The sequence below is a fragment of the Ailuropoda melanoleuca genome, chromosome 11 (assembly GCF_002007445.2).
Source record: "Ailuropoda melanoleuca isolate Jingjing chromosome 11, ASM200744v2, whole genome shotgun sequence".
NCBI lineage: Eukaryota > Metazoa > Chordata > Mammalia > Carnivora > Ursidae > Ailuropoda > Ailuropoda melanoleuca.
The window spans coordinates 13,209,856-13,236,566 of record NC_048228.1 but is presented as its reverse complement, the minus strand read 5'-3'; the positions used below and the strand labels follow the sequence as shown (position 1 = coordinate 13,236,566).

Here is a 26,711-nt window from a genome sequence, read left to right as displayed (position 1 = left end):
TAACGTGGGCAGACCCTTGTCCTAGAACCTCCCAGAATGTGTGCAAACTTACAGGTTCCTGAGCCTCCTTCCAGACCCGCTGGATCAGAATTCATGGGATAGGTGACCCAGAACATGTGTTGCAATGGCTCCTTGGGCTGGGGGGGGTCCCAGGACCACCTCCAGCTGGACGATTTATTAGGAGGACCTGCAGGACTCAGCATAGAGTCGTACTCGTGGTTTTTGACTGACAGTGGAAGGATGAAGAGCAAACGTGGCAAAGGAACAGGTGCACAGGGGGAAGTTCCGGGGAAAAGCAAATGCAAGCTTGCGAGAGCCCTGTCCCTGGGGAGTCACTCACGCCGGGCTGAATTCCTCCGGCAATGAGCGACCAGTACACACAAGAGGTGGTGTTGTCTACCAGGGAAGCTCATCAGAGACTCAGCTCATCAGAGACCGGTTTTTACTGGGGCTGGTCATGCAAGCACCTTCTGTCTGGCTCGTCCCCAAATTCCAGACTCCCGGAAGAAAAGCGGGGGTTCAGCACAAAACACTCTGCTTGCCCAAACAGTTCAGACACAGCAAGCTGCTCTTACCAGCTAGGGAGGTGGGCGCCCTCCTAAAACCCACAATTCCAGATGCCCCCCAAGGGCCAACCCAGCAAGGACAGCGCTCTCAGCCGGCTACACAAACACCTGTCTACACCACGTGCATTTCCTCCCAAGGGGTTCTTAGACACATCCAAGTCTGAGACTCACTAGTCTGGTGGATAAAGCTGGGTCCATCAACTCCATCTCGGGTTACCCTGTGGCTCATGACAATTTACTTGATCACCTTGAACCTGATGTCCTGATTTGCCCCCGAGAGGATATGTTTCCTCCCAGGAGCTTAAATCCAAGTCTCAGATAACTTCTTCCTCAACGAGGCAGAAAGGAGGGGACCCCTCTTTAAAGGTGTCCTGCCACACCTAGGCTGCTGGGGCAGAATTTGACCTAGGCAGGGATGGAGCGAAGGAAAAGGAGAGAAGCAGCAGGGAGGGGCGGTTCGTCAGACATATGACTTTTTGAAAAAATGATAAAGCATAGTTTTGAAAGAGCTTTTATGTTACACACAAGTTACAAAATTATGTGTCCCTGCTGGTTCCTCCTGCCACGCTTGGTAGACAGTGTGGACATTATGTCTTTACCACCATGGAACCCCTGGAAATCATCTAGCAGATTTCCACCCGCCTGACCTCTGCCCTGAGCAGAGGAAAGACCGCTTTGTTGACATTTAGGGCTCACTCTATCACTAATTTTCCTGCTGACCTGGCAAGTCTCACTCCCTCTCTGGGCCTCGGTTTTTCCCATCTGCAAAACGGGAACAGTAAGCATCCTGTTTATCACCTTGTCACCCCTGCAGGTTCTTTCCTTTTGATCTTGTTCCAGAGCTGCCTGAGTCACATCTGTGATCAAGGACTTGGACCAGCATCTCTCTGAAGAACATTCCAAAGGAGAGTGGAAAACATTGTTTTGGAAAGGCCCTTCTTGGCCTTGTGGGGTACATTAGCATCATAAGGGCTCTGACAAGTCCTGCAGGAAGGAACTTGTCTCAAGCTTGTAAGTTCACGGACCTCCTTCGGGCAGAACACCTGCGAGCACCCTAAAGGATAGTCTCTGGCTTTCTTTTGGTGGCTTGGGCGAGGAGGACTCAAACAAGCTGAACCCCAGTGACGTCCGCCAAACACAGCCTTCCCAGGGGGGTGGCATGCCATCTCTGCCACTGGCCTCAGTCCCCCTTGGGAGGTGACCTTGACGCTGGAATCACAGTCTCAGTTCCAGCCTCTGTAGCTCTTCGTTTGTTTCCAGATGCCTGAAAGTGCTGCCGGAGCCAAAATTCAAAAGATATGACGGACCTGGTTCATTTTCAGGCCGCGGCAACGCGCAGGGCTCTTCCCTGGTGGGTTGCTTGGATAAATGAGTTAATTCAGTCCAAGCTCCAAGTGTCTTGGGAACTTCGGTGCAGAGGTTGTACTACGTATGTGTTGGAGACAGGAGGTGTGGGCACAGCTTGGAATGTGCTCTGGGGTCTGCGGGGACCCGAGAAAGGGGAGCTGCCTACTCAGCATGGTGATTAATGGGGCTAATAATGGTGCAGGGGTCGGTCTCCGCCAGGGAGCTGGACAGGTGGGGCATTGTTCCTCGGAAAAGCCCTTATCAGCACCTTTGCCAGTGGGAGCCAGGAGAGGGGTCCATTGGGGGCCTGGGGGCCTCATCCCGAGGCTGAGCAGGACGGTCTAGGGCGGCAGAGACAGGAGAGTCGTCCTTCTGAGGGACCTAAGCACACACACAAAGAAGAGCAGGGCTTCTGAGTCCGACCACAGCGGGTTTGCACCTTGGCTGAGCCCTGAATGAGCTGTGTGTCATTGGGCAGGCCCCTTAGCCTCTCTGAGCCGCAGTTTCTTCATCTGCAAATGGACGCAATAATCCCTCTCACTCTCTGAGTAACAAGTGGGATGACTTGGGCAATGTGCCCAGAAATATCTGGCATATAACAGGTGCGCCGTGAATGCCACTTTTCTCCTTGTCCTTTGGGTAAGCGCAGAGACTGGTAGAGGCTTTTTTTTTTTTTTACTTTTAATTGTATAACATGCACACAGAAAAGTGCATAAATCTGTTTTGTTTGTTTTTTAATTTAAAATTTATTTCAAATCTTCTGGGGCTGGAAATGTAAAAATCTTAAAATAAGTCTAAAATGTCTTGCCTTTATTTTTTTAAAATAACATTAAAAATTATTTTGAAATAATTTAAGACTCGCAAGAAGTTGCAAACACAGTGCAGAGTTACCACGGACCCTGTATCCAGCTTTTCCCAATGACGTCTTACATAACCACAGAGCGCTCTCAAAACCGGGAAGTCGACGTCGGCACGATATGATTAACTCACATAAAAAGTGTGTATGTCCTAACGGGTACAGCTCAATGGGCTTTCATAGCCCTGAAACCAGCACCCAGATTAGCACAAGAGCATGAATGACCAGCACCCCAGAAAGGTCCCCTGCTCCCCCTTCTGCCCTGGCCCCCCCTCCTCCGGGGTCACCGCAGTGGGTCCTGACGTCCTATGGCGTAGATTCGCTTTGCAGGGGTTTGAGTGTTGCGGGCACGTGTTCCTCTGGGTCTGTCTCCACTCTGTCCTCCCACTGCGCTGTGTGCTCGGAGCTGCCTCTGGGCAGGCAGAGTTTCAGGAAAGGGACGACCTTGCATGACCATGGGACAGAGCCCGCCCCCAGGTCCTCTGCGAGGCCTCCACGGGAGCCAGAGGAGTTGGCCATATGGCCTCTCGGTCCAAGGGGTGTTGTTATGGGCTGAGCCGTGTTCCCCAGCCCCCAGAATTCATGATAAAGTCCTAACTCCCTGTGTCGCAGAAGGTAACTGGGTTTCGAGATAGTCTTTAAAGAGGCAATTAAGTTACAATGAGGTCATTAGGATGGGCCCTAATGCAGTGTGACTGGCGTCCTTAGAAGAAGAGATTAGGGCGTAGACACAGGCGAAGATGACGGTGTGGACACACAGGGAGAAGGTGGCCTCCTCCTAGCCAAGGAGAGAGGCCTGCACCCCTGCCAACACCGTGGACTTCCCCCCTGCCGACTGTGAGCACAGAACCGGGTCGTTGGGCCGCCCGGTCTGTGGTGCTGTGTCATGACAGCCCGAGCACGCTGACCGGACGTCCCCTCCCTGGCTGTCTTCTCCCCGTGTGTAACCCTTGAGCCGCTGGGTTTGTGCCCACAGATGACGAGGACACAGGGCCTCCCCACTGTCCCCAGGCCTCACGCCTATGGGGCCCGGTGAAGGCGACAGCAGTTCTTTTATCCAGCAACGTGGCAGAGTGGGGGGAGGAGTGACAACTGCTCTAATGTTCCCTTGACCCTACACGGGGGCCGGGCCACCCTGCTCAGGCCTCTGGAGGGTCCCCTGAGGCTGGTCCCCCGTTCCCTCCCTCCAGCTCGCCCTGCCCACCATGCTCCGTCCTCGGCCTTCTCCTGACCCCCACTCCTGTCCTGGACTACTGTCCTGGGCGGCTGCCCAGCTGTTGGAGGAAGATATGGGAGGGGACACAGGCGCGACCCACATAGGGTGGCAGTGGGAGAGTGCAGGGCGCAGAAGGGTACAGCCCCCCCCCCCGTTGCCCACAGCCTGCAGAAGGTGGGGGGGGGAGCCTCGACACTCGGTGGGGTCAAAGCCAAAGGCCCCAGAGAGGAGGTGAGGGATGCATATGGTGGGTCCCAGGTCCCTGCCAAGCTTGTGTGTGTGTTTTGTGGGATGTGGAGTGGGTGGTGGGAACCAGGGCAGAGGCTGGGGGCAAGCCCAGGAGAGATGTACAGCCCGGGGCTGGGGGCGGAGGCCAAATCAGCCAAAGGAAAGCATTTGGTGCAGACGTTAGTCAGAAAGCAGACTGGTGGTGATTGACAGCAGGGCAGGAAGCGTAGCAAGCTGTGTCCCCTCCCCCCCATTTGCTCAGGATAGACTGCTCTTCGTCTTTCTCACAGGTGGACGCCCATGGTACATCAGTCAGCTACTGCTGTGTAACAAACCACCCAGAACCTCCGTGGCTTTTGTCAAGAAGCATGTGCTCCTTGCTCATGGTCCACGGGGCTTCAGCTGATCGGGCCGGCCTGGCTGCCCTTGGCTCCCAGCTGACGGGCAGCCCGCGTCTGCTCCACGTGTCTCTCACTCTCTCTGGACTCGCTCCCCGAGGCTGATTCTCACGGTGATGACAGACGCTCCAGTGAGCGAGTCTAAGGGGCGAGCATATGCGAAGCCCCTGCTCGTGGTGTGTTCGCGAGCATCCCATTGGCCAGAGCGAGTCACGTGGCCACGCCCCAAGCCAATGGGCGCCAACGGGGGAGTCCGCATCATCTTGGAGGTGGTGGAGAGGGAGAGACTATTTTCTGCACAATAATCTGATCTGCCACCTTCTATAAGCTTTTGCACAAGAGAAGGAACGTTTTCCCCTTAAAAACTCAAAAACCGCTTGTTGGGAAGATGGCATTCAGCAAATCTGTCTGGAAAATCATCTTAGAGTCCCTAGCCCGCACCTGGAGCGTAGCCACCTTCCCACAGCCCACCCGGCCCCGTGCTCCCTACACTCTCACTGCCTCCCCCTGCTGGCAGAGGAGGGCACTGGCCAGGCCTGACCCGGACAATGGTCTTCCTTCATTGCCGTCGCAAGCTGTTAGGACAGAGAGAGAGACTTAAAAAAAAAAAGCCACCAGGGGTCAAATGCTGCTTCTGCCCCTTAGTGGCAACGTGGGCTTGAGAATGTCCCTGGGCCCCTTCAAGCCTCAGCTTCGCTGTGTATAAAATGGGCATAACATTAGAACTTTTCTCTTGAAGTTCTTGTGCAGACGAAGTTTGAACAAGAAGGGAAAGCCCGTTGTCGCCTGTAAGAGCCCAGGAAGCATCGCCTAGGGAAGAGGGCACAGCAGTCACGCCGTCACATCGAGACGCCCCCCCCATGCCCTTAAGGGTAAGTCCTGTGACCCTAGCGTTCTGCCGCCAAGCCGACTGGCTCCCAGGGCTGCCCAAACCACTCCCTGTCCTCCTCTTAGCCCAGAGCACTGACCCCAGGGCACCCTGACTGCCTTTCCATCGGTTCTGGCCACCCGCCCGCCTGGGGACAGGGCCTTGAATGTCATGTCCACTTTCAAAACTGCCCCTCTCCGCGGGCATGGACCATCTGGTCCCAGCTTAGGATCAGAAGCGCTACCCAGAGGCTGCCTGGCACGCACCTGGGCGCCTTGGGCAACGTGGCCCGCATGCCGAAGTGGGCAGCAAATCCATGTGCCCAGCCTGGCGGGGCTCGAATGTGCTGGCGCACTGCAGTAAAACCGCCTTCGACTTAATATATGCTAATTAGATTTTAATGGAATTCAGATTTCCAGCAGTAGTGCGGTGTTAGCCATGGTAAGTTATAATCATATCTAATTGGTAATTCTAACATAACAAATTTCTTGGATAAATTATTCTTAGTTAATAGTCCCCCAGGAACGACCTCAACACGCGCGCACACACGCACACACGCACACACACACACGCACACACACGCATGCTTATATTTAAGGGGAAATTGAGAAAAAAGAACAAGGTGGGAGCAGGCTCACCGTGAGACAAAGTTGCTTTCTGAAACCTGGACTTCTTCGGGACCTCAGCCAGAGCCTCCAATAGAAGCCTTTAGAGTTGTTAGAACCCAAAACACCCAGAGCATCGGGAGGCTGGGCGTGGTGCCGTGTTCCAAAGTCAAGGCTGTTGTCTTTGAGGGTAGGTAGCCCTTCTGGCAGACAGCCCCGTCCCCATCCCCAGGAGGTGGTGGCAAGAGGGGCCGCAGGGCTCAGGCCTCAGCCCCTCCTGGGGGCATGGACCCTGTCTCTGGGGAGGCCTGTCCTGGCTGCAGAAGCCCCTCCCCCTGCCCCCCACCAGCAAGATGGGTCGGCCCTGGAATTCTTTCCTGGTACAGATTCCAGGAAGGCAAAAGGAGCGAAAGGGGGACCTGGTGGCTGGGTTAATATTTTCTTTACTAGGCAGCAATAGCTCAGTTGAGTGTAATTCCAGAAAAAAAGGATGGGGGACGGCAGTGAGGCAACCCGGCTTCTTGTTTGCACTTTGCTGCTAACCTGCAGTAACCCGGGGTGGGGGGGGCAGGACCTCAGTTTCCCCAGCTGTAATATGGGTTGAAACTCAACACGCCTTTGCACTTGAGCTGGAAGGAAGAAGGCTTTTCTCTGGTGTTGGGGTAAGGGACCTTATGGAGCACACAGAGTCTGCTCTGGGCATCCACGGAGAATATTCTCTCCTGTTTCTTTCCCGTGGCCCCCGGCCACAGGAGAGTGTGGCACTCGTCCCCTGCTGGCAGCGGTTTAGGGCTTGTGCCGCAGAGGGTGGTGGTGCGGTGGCCACGTCACCCCACAGAGTGGAAGCAGAAAAGGGGGAGAGAGAGTGACTGCTTACCCGTAGCTGTGTGATGCTGGGAAGTCCCTTCTTCCCCTTGACGGTCACTTCTCATTCTACTTATTAAATGGGCCCAGTAGTACTTACGTGGCTGTTATGTGGACTGATTGAAACAACCTTGTAAAGAATGTGAGCTGGTAAACGTGAGTTTCTCTCCCCACTCTTTTCCTCCTCCATTCCCCTTCCCTTATGCAGGGATGATTTGAAGGCACAGCATGACCTTGGGGAAGGGGAAGGAGCCCCAATAGATCTCTTTTATCTGGCACTAAAACCCGAGACTCATGTTAGCATCTGGTGTCAAGTGTGTAATGACAGGTAATATTTACTGAACACATACTAGATGCCAGACAGCGTTCTAAGTACTTTATAAACACTCTTGTATCCAGCCCTAAGAAGTGGGCACGGTTATTATCCTCATGATGTAGACAGATGGGCCACTGAAGCACAGAGAGGGTGTGTGGATAGCCTGAGGTCACACAGCTGGTTGAAAGCCAAGTCAGAATCTGAACCCAGACGAGTCTGGCTGTAGAGCTAACCTTCTTCACCACCACACGGTACTGCCTCTTGTGCCAGCAAGCTGAGATCATTTGAATATTTAGGGGAACCATCTGCCTTGGTGGAGGAGGGAGAAGGGAGGGAAAGGAACTGAGTTCTTGGTCTATACCTGGTACAATGCTTCTCACCTGCGGAGAAAAAAATTACGTGGTGCATTCAGCCTAGGTACAGATCTAGCTCCTGGACTTATTTGCTGTGTGAACCTGAGCAAGTGGCATAACCTCTCTGGGCCTCTGATTCCTTATTTGGAGATAACGCGTCCTCTGTTGTGAAGTTCAAGGGTGATGATACGCACACAGTGCTCTCAGCACGGTGCCTCCCACGTGGAGAACGTCTGAACCGTGGTGAATTCTTAAATATGGGAATGTTGATATTTAATTTATCACACACATCCTTTAAGTTGTGATTGTCCCCATTTCATAGAGGGAAAAACTGAGTTCAGAGAGGTTGAACCATCTGCCCGAGACCTCACAGTGGGAACTGGCAAGGCTGCAGTTTGCACCTGCAAAGCTTTCTACTCCAAAGTCTTTCCCAACCCTAGCCCTCACTGTGGGTGGGGTGAGCTTGAGAGCCTGGGGGTGGGGGGAGCCCCCTGCTGTCTACAAGCCTCTGGCTTAACAGCATCTGCTCCTTCCTGCAGGGGGCTTCTCTGGCTGCAGGGGTGAGTGCAGCCCTCAGTGGGGCAGCCAGACTTGCGGGAGTTAATGCTCCGGCGATCAGATCAGCGATCGGGTGCATAACATTCCAGCTTCCCGGCCTCCTAGTGGCCCAGTCTGAGGTGTGGGATGTGGGGTGCAGAATCTCAAGGGTCCCCTTGGAATAAAGCCCCAGTTGCCCAGCCGGTAACTTGCCCATGAACCACCCAGGATGGGCTTTCCGCTCTTCCCTATCCCGGCTGCCTGCCTCTCACTGTGCTTCCTGGATCCCCTCCCCAGTAGACTACTTGCACCCAATCCTTGTCTCAGGGTCTGCTTTTGGGGGAACCCAAATTAAGACCCGCGGCCACTTCAAGCATGGGCTATCCATGGCTTGGAGCAATGGTGAGATTATGAGCTCTGTATCCGGGCAGACGGAGGCTCAGATCTCAGAGCTGGGCCTGCGGGCCGTGTATGACCTCCAGCCAACAACTCACCCTCTGAGCCTCTGCTTGCTCAGCTGTAGTATAGGGAACATGGGTCCAGCGTGATGGACGGTGTGACGGAACACCCAGCAGATGGTCGGGGCTTCATGCATGCTTCCTGCTCTGAAGGCAGATGATCCCAGATGGGCCCTTCTCTGGAGCCCCGGATCTGCTGGATGTCGCCATGCGCACGGCCTTTCTTCCGCAAGCTCAGCTTGTCCAGTGTCAGACTTGTCGCCGTCCTCCTGTGTTCTCCTTCCTGGGCCTTTATTCCACCTCTCAGAGAGCAGGCCCAGGACCTCTGGCTCATTACCACTGCTCCCCCACCCTCCCCGGAGGCCGGGGGGCTCCCGGGAGCCTGCCCCTCCACCAGCCCCACCCCCCAGCCCTGCCCCTGGGATCAGACCTGACTGCTGATCAGACCTGGGAAGAGACCCGGGTGCTGCTGCTCACAGGGTGTTCGTGCCTGGGCAGGTCACGTAGCCCCTCGGAGCTTTGTCTCCCAATTCAGAAAGTGGGGGGCAGCATTGCTTTAAGGGCTAAAGCATCCAGCGCAATGTGCAGTAAATAATCAAGCTTGGCACACCCCTCCTCTCCAGCCAGCGCCGCTGACCTTCACGGACGCTCTCACCGCAACTGCTTACGTAACCACCTCCCTGGCCTCCCTATGCCAAGAGCGGCCTTCTCAAACTTGCCGCGGCACATGGGCCCCTGGGATCTTGTTCAAATATAGATTCTGGTTCACCAGGTCTGGGGTGGGACCTGAGGTTCTGTGTTTCTATTAAGTTCCCAGGGGATGTTGATGCTGCTGGTACGGGGACCACACTGAGTAGTGAAGAACTAGCCCCCTCCCCCACCAGTACTCTCCTCTCTGCTTCTGAGCATCTCCCATGATTCTGATGCTCTCACCCCCGGCTGGAGAGCTGTGGCTGGCTGCCTGTGGCATCGTGAGGACAACAAGAGCTAACGCTCAGGGCACGCTTCGGGCGCGCAAGGCCCCGCTCTAAGTAAGAGCTTTCCAATCTTCAACCATTGAACTCTCCGAGCTGAACACCACGAACACCCATTTTACAGAAGAGGAAATAGAGACACAGAGAGGTTAAGCCAAGTGCCCAAGTCACACAGATCATGACGGAGCTGGACTTCAGCCCCAGATCTGTGCGCCTGACCGCTCTGAGGACCCCCCATACAGAGTCCCATCCCCTCAGGCTGGGATTTAAGGGACTTTCCCTGTGGTCAGAGAAGGAAGTTCCCTGCGGGTGGTGGAGTTCAAGGCAGTGGGTGGGTGGGTCGGGGACACCAGTTCAGGAAAGGACTCCTCCAAAATGCTTTCTTTCTGGGGCCCAGGAGACTCCGGGGTCAGTGGGTGCCAGGCGGGAGGGAGTGCGGGCCTGGGTGGAAGGCGAGGGGAGGGGGGCAGAGCAGGGGGCCCAGGCCAGGCAGCAGCTGGGAGGCTCCACCCCGAGGACGGGCAGCTGGCCGCCAGGGCTCCGCTGTGTGTGCTGACATTTAGGCCTGTCGCTGACAATTGAGCCCATTTGACAAAAATGCATGTATTTTGCACATCTATTTCCTTCCACCCATCACTCAGGGCTGTCGTTCCCCAAGGAGGCCAAGGGCATAATTGCTGACATAAGGGCTTAAGTGCTTTTTGGAAAACTCACTCCCACTCCCCTGCGCTGGTCTGTGGCTCCACCTCCCCCCACCTGGCCTGGCTGGGGGTGGGGGCAGGCTCTCTTGCTCCATCGTCTCTGTCTCTGTCTCGTGTTCTCCTTACTGTCTCTCTGTCTCCCCCTCTTTGTCTCCATGTCCAGACTGGCTGCTCGTTCCCCTTCTCCCCTTCTCTCTCTCTGTCGCTCTTCGCCTCCCCTCCCCTCCCCAGCCCTCTTTCTCTCACCCTCTCTGTGTCTGTCTCTCTGTCTCTCCTCTGCCTCGGCTCATTCCCATCCACACCCTGCCTCTTCAGCTTTCCCCTCGCCTCATTCAGTCCTGGTGTTGGTCTCTTTCTGTCTTGCAGGCGCCCAACTGGACAGAAGTGTTCTTTTCCAGAGTCTTCCCCAAGGGACCCCCCCTTCGGTCCTCTCCATCCCTCACCTCCAAGTCCCTCTGAGGAGCCTCTTGTCTCCCCAGGATCTCGGATCCCAAGGTGAGCCTGACCCACAGCGCCCCAAGCAGCTTTCCTGGGCCACCGCCCCTTTCCCCACCCCCATCCCCCACCCACGGCACCCTGCTTTCCATTTCATCAGCCGTCAGGGCTCCTGGGTGAGTCTTCCCGACACTGGCCGCCCATCCACACTGCCCCCCCCAGGAAAGTACAGGTGTGCACCCAGGTTCAAGCGTCGGCCTGGGGCTGTCAGCTTCCCTGCAGGGGCAGAGCCCAGGGGCCCTTGGTTTTGATTTTGTTTTCCCAGCTCCGTGTACATGCGTGCATACCTACAGCGTTTCTAAGGTCAGGATAGCGACTCTGAAAACCCTGGGTCCCTGGCTTGGGATGGCACCAGAGCCCTGAGTCGGGGCCACGGTTCGCTGCTCCGCATCTCCCCATGGACAAGGTGGCTGTGACCTGGGCAGGGATGCTGGTGGCGGAGGTGGGTCTCCAGCTCTGCTCCTGCTTGGCCCCCAGCCCAGCCTGGGGAGAAGCAGGAGGGGGGAATGTGTCCAGTCTGCAGAGGAGCCATGTGACTCCCCCCAGGGGTGCTGTGGGCTCAGTACCCCATGGCTGAGGAGCAGATGGTGACAAGGGACCACCCGCAGAGCTGGCACAGACCCTCCTTCCCAGAAGGGGCAGCACTGGGGGGAATGTCTTGTGCCTCTCCCACTTCCTGGGACCTGAGTGAAGGGGGAGGGGACCCCAGCTGTTCGCAGCTCAAGAACTCAGGCCAGAGAAGGGTGGTCCCACTCGGAGCCCCCACACGAGACCGCAAATGGCAGCCGCGGGGACTTCCTATTGACAAGGCCAGCTCTGAGAGTCCCAGCAGGAGGGGATAGGCTGGGGGTGGGGGATGGGAGTGGCCCCCTTGAGGCCCATCAGGAGTCTCAGGACCTGCCTGGTCATTTGGGCATAGGGATCAGAGGGCATTATGGGCAGAGGGCTGGGGGGGCTGTCGGCCAGCCTGAGGGTCCTCTGCAAAGACGCGGCCGGGGTGGGGGCGGGGGCCGCCTGCGGGGGGTGCACGGGGATCAGAACTCACTTGTGGCTGGGAAGGGCAGTGGGCAGAAATGGAGCTTCTCGGGTCAGGAGCGCCGTGGTCAGGCCCTGACCAGCAGCCATCGGCCTTTTTTTTTTTTTTTTAAGATTTTTTTTTTNTTTTATTTATTTGATAGAGATAGAGACAGCCAGCGAGAGAGGGAACACAAAGCAGGGGGAGTGGGAGAGGAAGAAGCAGGCTCATAGCGGAGAAGCCTGATGTGGGGCTCGATCCCACAATGCTGGGATCACGCCCTGAGCCAAAGGCAGGCGCTTAACTGCTGTGCCACCCAGGTGCCCCGGCCATCGGCCTTTTTAAAGACAGATGCACCTTAGGAGACACAAAGAAAACTTGCAGCCTTCTGCTTCCCAATGACCTGCCCCATGTGGCGTGTGAGAGACAGCTCAGGTGCCTGGAGGGACCTGGGGCCAAACTGTGAAGGTTGCAGAATTGACTTCAATGCCTTCTTCTTATCCTTTGAGACGTGGCTGCAATGTCACCACCTCCTAGAAACCTCCCCTGACCTTCCCCAGTGAGAACAATCTCTCACTCTTTCTCTGACCCCACTGTGCTCTCTCATATATTTATTCCAACACTTATTACATGGGACTTCAGTCCTTTCCCCCTCAGTCTGGCATTCCAGACGGCCTGGGAGCTCTTCAGTGGCGTGATCTGTGTCTGCCCGCCTGGCATCAGCCTGGGCCAGGGGGATGCTCGGAGTCTGTCAAATGAGTGATGAGGTGAGCAGATAAAGAAATGAAGAATCCATCTCTCCTCTCAGGCTGGGCTCTGCCCTACACATCCCTCCTTCCCTACCTTCAACCCCAGGTTGAACAAACCACTATTTCCAGCCTGCTCAGGGCACTGAGTCCTCAAATGCAGAGCCCAGAGTAGGCGGCCACCCCATCCCCTGTGGCACTCAGCTGGCTTTCTTCGGGCGTATCCCCTGCCACTTTATGCAGTTTATCCACTTGCTGCTGAGATATTAATGCACTGCAGGGGTCAGTGGAGCCCAACAACCACACCGTTAATAGGGCAAAGCAATTCCAATTTCATGCCTACATGGGCTTCCCTCTATTAAGGGAACAAAGCGAGGGAACAAATCTTTTTTTTATTCCTTCCAGAAAACAGGCAAAGGCATTGTGTGACAGGGGCTTAGGTAAGATTGATGGCAGGCAGCAGAAGGGGAGCAGGTGGCTCATGTAGAGCTTTGGGGAAGAAGGAAGTAGGATGAGGAGGCTGGTGGCACTGTGTGGTTGTCGCCTGCTGATCCAGCCCGGATGTTTATACTGATGAACATCTGAGAGCCCCCAACACTTGAAAATCATCTGCTTCGGTGTTGCTATCCACCTGCAACATGCAGGTATGCAAATATTTATTGAATGAATGGATCACATAGGTGGCCGAAATGGCCCTAAGTCTGCCTCCTCCTCCGTGTCTGCACATTATGCAATGTGACTTTGCAGCTCTTCTCATCAAAAAGTCCAATCTAGGGGCACCTGGCTGGCTCAGTAGGTTAAGTGTCCAACTCTCGATTTCAGCTCAGGTGGTGATCTCAGGGTCACGGGATTGAGCCCCGGGCTTGGCGTGGAGTCTGATTGAGATTCTCTCCCTCCCCCTCTGACCGTCCCCTTGTGTGTGCACTCTCTCTTTCTAATAAAATACATAAAATTTTTAAAAGAAAGTCCAATCTATTTCTCTACCCCTTGAAGCTGGGCTGGCCTTATGACTTGCACTGGTGAACAAAATCCAGAAGAAGGGACAGGAGTGCAGGTTCCCCTGGACCACAAGAGGCCTGTGGGCTTCGGCTCTCTCTCTCTTGCTCCTCTGCCCTCTGTGAGCTGGCCTGCTGGAAGATGATGGATTACATGGGGCAGACTGAGTCCTCCAGGGAAAGGGGAGCCTCACCCAGGCAGCCCCCAGCTGACTGCAGATGCAAAAGGGAGCCCATTCTCGATCAGCTCAACCTGGCTCAGATCAGCTGCCTAACGAAAATAACAAACAGCTGTTGTCGTCGATGGTTTGGGGATGCTTGTTATGCAGCAGCCCTGTGGCAACTGATAACCGCTACCAGAGCCACACGCCAATGTTCCGAACAAACCTGCAGCAGCATTCATCACACTCCTTGACCTATGGCACCTGCTTCATAAACACTGGTTGGATGAATTAATGTACTTTGGGAAGCCCTGATGTAACTACTTGTTTTTCCCTGCAGGACGTAGTCAATTGTCCTACCTCTGAGCTTTTGCTCATTCCGTTCCCTCTGTCTACAACATTCTCCTCCATTCTCTGCCTGGCCAACCTCTCTTTTTGCTTCTGGCATCTGTTCTCTTTGGTTTCCTCTGACCCGCCTCTGCTGCCCCAGCGGAATGAGTCTCTCCCAGCTCTGTACTCCAGAGCCCTGGGGAGGTGCCAAACACTCATCGCATGGACTTACTTTGGTTAGTTGGGTTAACGTTCTCCCCCCACTGGAGTGAGCCCCTTTAGGGCAAGACCACGTCTTGCTCATCCCTGCAGCCTGGATGCCTAGCACAGGGCCTGGCCCGTGGCAGGCCTTGGAGAGGTGCTGATCCATTCATTCCTTCGCTGTCTCACTTACTCACTCACTCACTCGCTGTTCAGCACCCACCATGTGCCCCCTGGATCAGTGGAACCACTTCACCCGAACACGAACATAGTCATAATGCGTTTTGCTGCACTCCGCTGAGGTCTGGGGTGGTGAGTTATGCCGCACTGTTGCGGGAATGGCTGACTGTTACACTTGGCCCCGAAGAGCCTTGCGTTTCCGGAGACCGTCCGGCCACTTCCCGTGTCCGGTGGCTGGGGCGGGGATGAGGCAACGAGGGGCAGCTCTGCTCCGCTTCTTGGGAGAAGCACGTCTTGTGTCTCCTCCGTCACCCCCTCCCCACGGCCCGTCCGGACCCTGGGCACCAGGGGGTGCCTGCAGCTGCTACAGGGTAAATGAAGAATTCAGAGCCACAGATGAAGGTGGGGAAAATTGTTCTGTTTTAATTAAACTGAGAAAGCCAAGACACAGACAGAAAGAGACTAAGAACAGACTGGAAATAGTTTAGAAAAGAAATGAAAACCGATCGCAGAGATGTCAGTGCTGGGCGGAGCGGCGGGAGCAGCGGCCGAGCCTTCACGTCAGCTCCAGGACCACTGTTAGGGCGAGCACGAGGGTGAGCCGGATGCCAGGAGGGCCAGAAGCGGAACCTGCGCCGGGCGGCAGGGAGAGGGTCAGGGGCAGGGGCAGGGCCAGAGGCAGGGCCAGGGCCAGAGGCAGGGGCAGGGCCAGGGCCGCCTACCCTGATGGGTGTGGCAAGGTGCAGATCCCGGAATGGGAGAGCTTCAAAGGGCTCCCCCAAAGTCTGGGTTCAGCAACAGGATACACTGGGTTCAAATCCCAGCTTTGCCACCTATCACACCAAAATGCGTGTGACCCCTTCCCTGTCCCAGGCCTGCTGGGCTGGGCCTGCTGGCCATGGGACCATCCAGTGGGGACCAGGTGCGGGGGCCTCCATTGTGAAATGTGCGATTGGCTCAGGGGGAGGAGGGAGGGCTGGTGGGCTAAGGAGCAGGGTCTGGGTCCCATGGGGGTGGTGCTCAGCTGGGGTGGCAGCTTAGGGAGGGCAGTATCAACGTCTCCAGCCGAGGCACCTGACTGCGCTCCCCGCTGCCCTGTGGAGCCCCGGGGGGCACAACTGTATGGTCGATGCCGGACACATCCTCTTGGGGTCAGGGCACTGGATTCTCTGAGCTAAGAGAGCTAGAGCCGTTGTGGATAATGGTGGTGGGGCGGGGGAGGGGCACACTAGGTCCCTGGAAATCCTCCACTGGCTGGTTTGGGGTGCCGAGTCCCCCCTTTATTGCCTCAGCACCCACTCCTGACCACCTCTGACCCAGACTGCTGAACTAGAGGACAGTCGCCTGCCTGACGCTCGAGGGAAAGGCGAGGGTATAGGAAGGGGCGGCTGCGGGGACCAGAGCGTCCTGGAGCCTTGCAAATCACTCGCTTTTAGGCAAGCAGCTCTGAGAGTGAGGACTTACCATTGGAGTCCTCTGTTCCTCTTGCAATATTTGGGTTTTCTGTTGGAAAGAGCAGAAAGAGAACCAAATGGGGGCGGCATTCAGAACTCCCCTGTACCCAGCCCCTGCCAGGTGGTATCGTGCCCATGCTCTCAGTACTGCTGAAAGCCTCTGTGGATGGGTAACGTCAGCCCCATTTTACAGATGCAGAAACTGAGGGAGGTTAAGTAGCTTGCCCGCGGTTGCCCAGCTATGAAGTGATGGGTCTGGGATTTGAACCCAGAGCTCTCTGGTTTTTGGCACTGAACTCCAGTGCTTCGTGTATGGCAAATTTAGGGGACCCAGGCCCTTGATTCTCCCTCCTTCCTGGGACAGCTCCCGCCAGGGCCTCCCCTGATCGCCCTTCTAACCCCCAGTTGGGGCGGCGTACCAAATACGATGAGCCGGGTGTGAGTGTCGGTGGAGCCCAGGGGGTTCTGGGCCGTACAGCGGTACATGGAGCCGTTGAGCTCGGCAGGAACCCTCTCCAGCACCAGCTCCTTCCCGTCGAACTCGGTGCTTCCATCCAGGAGGCGGCTTCCGACCCGCGTCCATGTGAACATGGGCTCCGGGAAGACTTCATTCTGTGTGGGTCAGGGCAGGGGGGAGGCGGGTCACAGGAGGGGCCCATCAGCCAGAGCGGGCAGGGCTCAGAGGCCTGGCGCCGCCAGGGCCGGAAACACAAGGCCATCCGATGGGTTGGAAGTGGGTTTCCCGGAACCCCAGGAAGAGTAGGACCCTAGGACTCGACAGGACGTCAAGGTCCACGAGCTGTGTCTGTGCTGCGTTCTGGACGGGAGAGCAAAAATGCGTGCACATCTTGCCATTCCTTGTCAAAGCCAATTCTGCCCCACAGACCAGGAGACTGAGGCCCGCCGGCCGAGCTGGACGTCAAGGGAAGGGTCTCGGAGCACGCTGCCTGGGATGCCGTGCCCACTGGGGTCCCTACCACCTCCCAACTCCCTTCCTGTTGCTCCGGGAGAGGCCGACCTGAAATCCATGGACCAGAATCCTCACTGTGTCCCCGACTCGGGCTCTGCTGGGCGTCATCATGATTTTGGGTCCTTTGGGGGCAACTGTAAGGAGAGGAAGGCCAGGTCAGAGAGGTGTATATAGGTACAGGGAAGGGGAGACTAAGCAAGGAAAGGAGGTGCGGGAGAAAATAGAAGAGAAAGTGCCAGTCCAGCGGTGAGCATCCCTGGGATCAGCTCCCTCAGAGCCAGGAGCTGTGAGGATGCCCGTTCATTCTTTCACACCTGCGTTCGTTCACACCCAGTCCCTGAGCCCCTGCAATCAGTCAGAGCCTAAGAGCTGGGCATTCATGGTGCCCAGCCCACGATGTCTGCCCTTGCGGGGTTCACTCTCAGTGAGGATGAAAGACACGCACAGGCCAGTGTGACCAGGGTCAAGGCAGAGAAGCCCAGTGACAGTGGAGTCAAGGGATGCCCCAAAAGAAGTCTACCCCAGAAACGACTCTGCTGTGAATGGGGGGGGGAGCCTGTTTCCGAAGCCATGACTGCTTGAGGCGCCCCAAACTCCCACCTGCACTAAACCCTCTGCTGTTAACCATCGCCTTCACAGCTGGGTTAGCTCTGCCCAGAGAGGGGCAGTGACTTACCAAAGGTCACACAGGGAGGAGCCAGGACAGAACTCAGCTTTCCTCCCCTCCACTCCAGGGCTCCTTCTATTAGGTAATGTGCCCAGTAGGGTTTTCTGGAATCCCTAGATTGAAGGCGGCAGGGGAGGGGGGAGGTAGACAGGTGTGGAGGGACCATCTCCTTCCGTGGGCCTTTGTCCTCCCTAACCCTTCTCCTCACATTCTTGTGTCGCTTCTTTCAAGGGCCTTTATAGCTTGAGCTTGGGGGACACGATGCCCGGGGCCTTGCTGTCTGGTGCACGAGAGAACAGCGGGGCTGGGAGAGTCTCCGGGACCTCTGAGCCTGTCCCCTCAGGCTCAGATTGGGACACCGAGGAGCCCAGGTAGCAAAGGGGCCTATCCGAGGTCACCCACGGAGCTCATTTCCCATGTTTACTGAGGCTCTTTTCCCCAGATTCAGGCATCCAGTCGTTCAACAGGTCCTTCCTGAGCTGCTCCCGTGCCCGACTCTGGGCGGCGCTGGGGACACCTGCCACCCGGGGCTCACACTTCAGTAGGGCAGCCATTCCGGGTGCAAACAAGTGCGTAGACAGGAGGCCATGAGAACATTAGAGTTCCGCAGTCACACCGAGGGTGAGTGGTAGCCAGAGTCTCTTCCCAGGAGCTGACATTTTAGCTGAGACATGAAACTCATATGGAGGGTTCCAGGGGGAGCGAACAGCCAGGACCTAGTGCTGAGGCCAGGTCAGGGGCCATGGGGGAGGGGCTTCCTGGGCTGGAGGACGGCCGCAGAGTTTTGAGCAGAGGGCCGTGCTCCGTGCCGTCTCTGTGAATGTCTTCCACGGGAGGAAGCAGGAGAAAAGCTTTGTCCCAGGCCCTGGGACTGGCCTGGGAAGCCCCCCCACCCCCCGGCCTTGCCTCCTCCCCAGCTTCTCCTTCCCACTCGGTTCTCCCAGCAGAAATCAGAGCAGCCCGCAGATGTGGGTGGTCGCCCTGGCACTGCCAAGTTCATTCTCTGAGAACGAAACTAAAGGACTATTAATTAAACCACGAGCCAGGCGTCTGAAGTGCCACATGGGGCTGCAGGAAGCATGGGTGGGAAGAGGGGGAGCGCAGGGAAGGCTTCGGCTGCTGCCTCCACCAGCCACCAGCCGGGGGGAGAAAGAAGTCCTGGCCCAGGACGCCCAGGGCCGATTCTGGTCTAGTGCGCGTGCCCTTGGGCCAGTCACTTCACCTGCTTTCCGCGGGTGCACAAGGGCAACAACGAGAGCAGCCGCTGCCCACCCCGCCCCCTTCCGCTATGCTGGCTGTTAGGGAGGTGGTTGGCTGGAGGGCTAACATTTGCCCAGAGCCTACTTGTATATCACCTCATGTGACTTCCCAGCCTTCTGGACTGTCCTGTAAGGAGACCAAGGCCTGGCAGGGTCTGGGGCAGGGGGAGTCAAGAAGCTTCCTCTCCATCTTTATTAGCCCTCAAGGGCTGCGAAGCTTGTTCGCAGGTGGGAAATGGGGGCAAGGCAGTGGGGGCCCTGGGTTCTTTTGTCTGCTCTTTGTGTCCCGCTGGGATGGCACTGTCCTGCTGCAGCCAGCAGAGGGCGCACAAGGGCACCCCGCTGAGAGAAGTGTGAACCCCTTTCCTGTCCTAGTCAGTTTCCTCACTGCCCTGTGTGCCAGAGGCCCCACCTGATCCTTCAGGCCCAGGCCGTGACTGAGGGGAGAGGGAGCCTAACACGCACGGGAACCCATTTTCAGCCTATCACCCACCCTGGTGCTTATGAGGCTGGGTACCATGAAACCCATTTTGCAGGCCGTAAACCTGGCCCTCAGGAGGGTCGCCTGAGGTCACACGGCATGGAGGTGGCAGGAGCAGAGCTTGGTGACACACAGATCTTCAGGGGGAGGCCCGGCAGCTGGGGGCGGTGGGGAGGAAGGGAAGAGCCACCAGAAGCTCCTGGCAGTTGGATCTTGCCCTCCCTCCCCTTGCCTTCTCCTAAAACACAGCACTGAGAGTGCCCGAAAGGAGTGTTCTCAGCCGCTGGACTTCTCTGCTCTCCACCCCTGGGGACACAGAAAGAACGGGGGTCCAGAGACGCAGGGTTGGGGCCTGGCCTTCTGCTCTCTGACGGCCTGACTTGGATGTGCCAGCTCAAATTGTTGGGCCTCAGTCTCCTTACCTGTAAGTGCGGAGAATGGGTTACTACACTATTGGAGCAGTGGCTCTGAAAATAATAATGGGGAGCAGACAGGATGCTAGCATATGAAATGGAAAGGGTGTGCATCTGCCCGGGGCAGTGCCAAAGATCCGATTATACAAGCTGCCCTCCACACCTCTCCTGCGCATTCTGCTGTAAGAACAGCTTTGTGAAATCTTATGGAAATGTCCCTCTAGGCTTTTCCAGGAATTCTGGGTGTTTACTAAAACATCCATTCATCCACCCACCCACTCACCCATCCATCCATCCACCCACCCACCCACTCATCCATCCATCCACCCACCCACTCACCCGTCCATCCATCCATCCACTCATCCATCCATCCACCCACCCACTCACCCGTCCATCCACCCACCCACTCACCCATCCATCCATCCACCCCCCACCCATTTATCCATCCATCTACCCACCCATCCATCCATCCACCCCCCACCCATTCATCAATCATCCATATATTTACCCACCTACTCATCCATCCAAATATCTACCCACTCATCCATGCACCCACCATTCCATCCATTCATCATCCATCTATCCATCCACCCATCCATCCACCTACCTGCTCATCCATCCAACCATACAGACATCCATCCATCCACCCACTTGCCTCCACCCATCCATTCATTATCCATCTATCCATCTACCTACCCTCTCATCCACTCATCATATCACTCATTCATCCACCCATCTAACAATTTTCCATCCATCCATCCATCCATCCATCCATATAGCCATCCATCCATCTATTCATCCATTCACCCACCCACTCATCCATCTACTTATCCATCCATCCATCACCCACCCACTCATCCATCCATCCACCCATTCATCCATCCACCCATATAGCCATCCATTCATCCATCATCCATCTATTCACCCACCTACTCATCCATCCATCCATCCGGATATCTACCCACTCATCCATGCACCCATCCACCCATCCATCCACCTACCTACTCAACCATCCAACCATACAGCCATCCATCCATCCATCCAACCACTTACCTACACTCATCCATTCATCATCCATCTATCCATCCACCCACCCTCTTATCCATTCATCATATCACTCATTCATCCACCCATCTAACAATTTTCCATCCATCCATCCATCCATCCATCCATCCATCCATATAGCCATCCATCCATCTATTCATCCATCCATCCACCCCCTCACCCATCCATCCATCCATCCATCCATCCATCCATCCATCCATCCATCCGGATATCTACCCACTCATCCATGCACCCATCCATCCATTCATCATCCATCCATCCATCCATCCATCCATCCACCCACTTACCTACACTCATCCATTCATTATCCATCTATCCATCCACCCACCCTCTCATCCATTCATCATTTCATATCATTCATTCATCCACCCATCTAACCATTTTCCATCCATCCATACATCCATCCATCACAAACCTATCCATAAACCTACTATTCCACTCACCCACACATTCATTCATCTGCTCTATACATGCAGTTCTTTATTGTACACTTAATCTGTGTCAATTACTATGCAGGGCAATGTAGGGGATACAACGATGAATAATGACAGTAGTTTATATTTACTGAGTACTTACTCTGTCTGTCACTATGCTAAGCACTTTGTATGTATTTGCCTTATTTAATATCTTAACAACAGCCCAGAAAAGTATGAATTAATTATTAAACAGGTGCTTACTAAGTAACACGTTAGGGACTGTTCTGAGCCTTGCACCCTGTGAACAAGGCAGGTAGAGACCCTGCCCACACAGACTTTAAATTCCAGTGGGGGATCCAGAGAATAAAAAAACACATAATATACCTGTAGGTTGAGATGAATGTGATAGCAGAAAATAAAGCAAGTCAAGGAGTTGATGGGGCCAGGAAGAAGAAGCTATTTGAGATACGGTGTTCAAGGAAAGCCCTTCAGAGCAGAGGGCTTGAGACTATCTGGGGCAAGATTATTCTAGGTGGAAAGGAAAGCCAGTGCAGTGTCAGAGGTGGGCCAGAGCTGGGCGTATTCACAGAAGAGTGACGAGGACCCTGTGGCTGGAACAGATGGAACAGAGGGGAGTGATGGGTGAACGCCGCTGAGATTTGGTTATTAGGTTTTAAATCTAATGGCAGACTTACAGGGAAATACACTCTTCTTAAGAACACGGTGTGATGAATCTTAATGTGAACACCTATGTAACCACCATCCCAAACTCTAGAACAGTCCCATCTCTCCAGAAGGTTCCTTCATGCCTCCTTCCATCCTCCATAATTAAACACTGTTCTGACTTCTATCACCAGAGATTTTATGTTCTAGAAATTTATTACAAANCACCAGAGATTTTATGTTCTAGAAATTTATTACAAAAATGGAATCATGCAATATGTACTTTGCTGTCTGGCTTGTCTCACTCGGGATAATGTTTTTGGGTTCTGTCCCCATTGTTGCACATAACAGGGGTTCATTTGTATTGACGAGAAGCAGTTCATGGTACAAATATACCACAGATTTGTTCACCCATCTTCCTAATTATGGACATTTGGTTTACTTCTAGTTTTTATGGTTGCTATTGTGATGAATAAAGCAGCTACGAACATTCACGTCCACATCTTTGGGGCCCTACGTTTCCATTTTTCTTGGGTAAACACTTAGGAGTGAAACTATTGGGTCATAAAGTGGAGGTGTTTTTATCTTGGGGAACAACTGCTAAGAGTCCACTCCCAGCAGCAACGTGTGAAGGTTCTGGCTGTTCTGCGTCCTTGTCGGCATTTGGTGTCACCGGTTTTTTCAATACTAGCCGTTCTAGTCGCTGTGAAATGGCATATCTCACGGAGGCCTTAGTCTTCATTGTCCTGGTGATTAATGATATTGTATACCTTTTAATATGCTTATTGGCCCTTTGTATGTGTTCTTTTTTTTTTAATTGAGTTGTCTTGTCAATACTGACCTGTAGTAGTTCTTTATATGTTCTGGATACAAGTCCTTTGTCATATTATCTGTCTTGAGAGTATTTTCTCTCTGCCTGCAATTTGCCTTTTCATGTTCCTAAAGGTGTCTTTTTATGAGCAGAAGCTCTGAATTTTGATTCAGGCTAATTTACCCATTTTCAATTTTTCATTGGGTGCCTTCTATGACCTTTTAAAGAAATCCTTGCCTACCTCAACGTCACAAAGCGATATTCCCATGTTTTGCTTTAAAAGCTTTATGTTGTTGGGTTTCACCTTTAGGCCTGTGATTCATCTCCCATTTTATTCTTGTGTGTATGCAAGGTAGGGGACTGGGGTCATTTTGTCCTTAAGCCTCTCCGGTTGTTCAGGGCTGTCTGTTAAAAAGACTTCTCTTTCCCCATTCATCAGCCTGGGGGCCTTCGTCCAAAATCAATGGACTCTCTCTACGTGGGTCTATTTCTGGACTCTATCCTGTTCTATCAATCTGTGTGTCTACCATTGGAGGGTCTGGGGTGGGCGTGTGTCTGTGTCATGATCTGATTTAGATTTTAAGTAGATCAATCAGGACGAAGAACAGGAAAGGACAAGACTGGGAGCAGAAAGACCAGTCTGGGGCCTACTGTAAGAATCCGGAGGGGGACTGACGGCGCTTGGGTTGGGTGGTTGGACAGGAAACCGTGAGAGGAGGCAGACATGGGACAGATTCTAAGGTGGGGCTGCCAGGGCCTGATCCTGGCTTGCACGGGGGGGTATGAGAAAAGAGCAGGAAAAGCGGGTCACTCCAAGGGTTCTGGCTCCATGGATGGGAAGAATGTAGTTGCCACCTACTGAGATGGGTTCTGGGACCACCAGGCATGTCTTCTCGTGGGGAGTGCCATCGGAGCCGGGAAGGATGTCCTGGCAGAGGGAACAGCAAGGATCACAGGGAGACATGCTCTGATTTTACCGGCCTGACCTTCAAAGTCCCGATCAGATGGTTGGACTCTGTTTCCTGAGGTCATCTCCCCGCCCCTGCCGCTGACTCCCCACCGTGGCCAGAGTGCAGCGGGCCCTCCACTCCCTCGGGACCTCTCCAGCTCATAGGTCTCTGCACGGGTTACGCCTACTGGCTCCGAGTGTCCTCACCACAGCCCAGGAGAGCACAGCGGTGAAGAATGTGGGCCCGGGGTCAGACCCGGCTGGGTGACCCTGGGGTCAGACCTGGCTGGGTGACCAAAGGGGAGGTACTCTAAGGCTGGCCCCCCTCACTTATGACATGGGAATGGGGACAACAGCTCTTACTGCCCCAGAGGCTCACTGCACAGGCGCAAGGAGAGCTTGTGAGGAAATCATCTGCATAGAGCCTGGCTCCTGGCATTTATGAGGTCCCAATTATTCGCTCCATTCAACAGGCCAGAAGACCCAGCAGGCGTTGGTGGTATAGTGGGAAGCATAGCTGTCTTCCAACAGGCCAGAAAACCGACGCTCAGGGACCTGAGGTCAGAGGTCACACCAACAGACAGCAGTCAAGGGTGGATGAGTAGAGCCCCCAGGGCTTCCCATCCACCCAATTTGGTCCCTGCACCTTGGTGGCCCTGCTGTGTCCCCCACTCTCCACTTCCCTGGGGTGCACACACATGCCCGTGCATGCCCACTGCCCTTGCTCTGATGATGGGGGGTGCGGTGCCCGCCAACATGGCTCCAGTCAAGGGAACCAGCTGGGATCAGGGACAGGGCAGGCAAGTGCTTTAATCTGGCTTTAAGGTGGGAAGGGGGCGGGGCAGGCCCGTGACAGCACCCCCTCGTCACCGTCACCGTCACCGAGGTGTGAGATGTGAACTGTAAGCTCACCCCTCCAGCTGCTCTGAAGTCCTTGTCTGGTCTTTCTTGCTCTTGGTGGGGGTGGGGCAGGGCACCATCCGAGGGAAGCCAATGCTTGGGCAAAGGGACGGGGGACAGCTTTCCTGGGGAATGCAGCTCCATGAAGGGGTGAGGCTGCTCAGCTTCCCAGCCTGGAGCAGACTGTATCTTGAGGACCGGGAGGTTCAAATTCGAGAAAGAACAGTGGAAAGTTCCGAGGGTCCAGAGAGAGCGGTAGGGGCGGGCTCTGGGTTGGCAAGGTCCCAGCACCTAGCACCGGGCCTGGCTGTAGGGACTGCTTGTGAAGTCTCTATGGAATGACAAGCGAAGAGTGCCCAGGGGGCAGTGGCCCACGACAGCGGATGCATGAGCAGACACAGTGAGGCTCAGAGTGAGATTCCGGGCCATACTGTCCACCTCTGAATCCTTGTCTGCTTAGCTTAAGCAATTACTGGTTCCACAAACTTCTCTGACTCTCTGTATTCTTATCCTGACTGACCAAACTCCCCTGACCTCTTGCGTTCCTGACCCTGTCCAGCGAACTCCCCCAACTTCCCCCCGTTGACCCGTCATGTTCCCCAATCCAGCTCAGCAAGCTTTCTAAAGAACCTGGGCTCTGGGGGCGCCTGGGGGGTCCGTCGGTGAAGCATCTTCCTTCGGCTCAGGTCACGATCCCAGAGTCCTGGGATCGAGCCCAGCGATGGGCTTCCTGCTCAGCGGGAAGCCTGCTTCTCTCTGTCCCTCTGTCATCTCTCTCACTCATGCTCTCTCTCAAATAAATAAATACAAAATCTTAAACCCCAGCTCTGATCTTGGTGCCTGAGGCCCATTTGCTCCATCTCCTCCCCATGTCCACGGTGGCCAGCAACCCAAGGACCCCGCGCCCAGGCTCCCCACCACCGAGCTCCGCAGGGGGGCCTGCAGCACGGCACCCACCAAGTCTTACCCAGCGTGACCTCTGCCTGCATGGGCATCGACAGCGCTGGGTGCTTGACCTCACAGCTGAAGAGGGCCTCATTGTCGATCTGGGGGTTCAGCGTCCAGGTGAGCAGGGCGCGTACCTCCACGGTGCCGTCACTGCCGGGGGCGTGGCTGTGGCGCAGGAAGTAGATGGGCTCGTTGCTGTGGACCCAGCGCGGGAACTCGCGGCTCACCACCGTCTCTGGGACGTTCTCGGTGGTGGGCTGGAAGAGGATGCTGGGGTCTGGGGTCAGGCTGCGGGCGGGGCGCTCTGTGTAGGGACGCCCGCCCCGGTTCTCGGCGTCCAGCAGGGACAGCGACCTCTGCATCTTGGTGTCGTCCAGGTCACGGTGCAGGAGGCTGCGGAAGGGCCTGCTGTCCTGGAGGGGGCCGGAGCTTGCAACCGGCGGCTCGGACAGGGGCACTGCCTCGATGGGTTCCCCATCGCGTTTGAAATAAACCTGAAATTGTAAGAAGGGTATGGGAGAGATTTTGTGGGAATGACCTTGACCTCCCCATGGCATCTGGGAGGGCCCGGCCACAGAATGCCAGTTCTTCCGGGGTCTCCCCCTCCTTCCGGATGGACTCCCCCTCCTTCCTTTCCCTCCAGCACCCCCAGCGCAAAGTCAGCTTGGGTCCACAGGGACACACAGCCCCTAGCAGCAGAGGCTGAGCCCGTCTCCGTCTTTTCCAGCAGGTGAGCCTCTCTGAGCCCGTTTCCTTGCTTATAAAGGGGAATAAGAGCACCTACTTCTCGGTCGGGGCTGCTGGATACTTAAATGACACGGTGTCCCGAAACAGGGGCCCGCAGCAGCCACCTGGGCTCCGAGGGCCTGCCCGTGCCCACCTGCGGACGACCCGTGGAAGAGGGCGAAGGTGGGTGGGCACCGGAGAGTCAGTGAGCCTTCGCAAGAAGAATGAAGAGGAAAGGATCTCCGTGTGTGGGCTGATCTGGAGGTTTGCAACCGGAAGGAAGGAAACAGGTGTGTGTGGGCGGGAGCGAGGTGCGGGGATGCGGCGAAAGCAGGCGTCTGCTCGCTTTCTCTGCTAATGGGAATTCAAGTTCTGAGAGGCGGCATTTAATTTAATTTGCTGTCTTTTTATTTTGGTACATGCGCCCAGAGGCCTGTGGGGATTGGGTGTATTTTTTAATAAATCAGATAAATAAATCGATGGGAGACAGGGAGGGAGGAGGGCAGGAAGCAGCTTTCTGGGGATGCTGGTGCAGGGGAGAGGAGGGAGGAGGACGCTGAGGAGGAAAGGAGGGGGGCT

The 26,711-nt window shown here is 55.3% G+C and overlaps 1 protein-coding gene across 1 annotated transcript in view; it reads right to left on the bottom strand.

The window, feature by feature from the left end:
• Positions 1-14,819: 14,819 nt before the first annotated feature.
• IGSF21 (immunoglobin superfamily member 21) overlaps positions 14,820-26,711 on the bottom strand; it is a 277,720-nt gene continuing 265,828 nt past the window's right edge. The window contains exons 8-11 of the mRNA XM_019807625.2: positions 16,883-16,968; positions 16,284-16,476; positions 15,875-15,913; positions 14,820-15,040 (exon numbers count right to left, since the gene is read on the bottom strand). Coding sequence (XP_019663184.1) covers positions 14,967-15,040; positions 15,875-15,913; positions 16,284-16,476; positions 16,883-16,968 — 392 coding nt within the window. The 3' untranslated portion in view covers positions 14,820-14,966. The remainder of the gene's footprint in view (positions 15,041-15,874; positions 15,914-16,283; positions 16,477-16,882; positions 16,969-26,711) is intronic.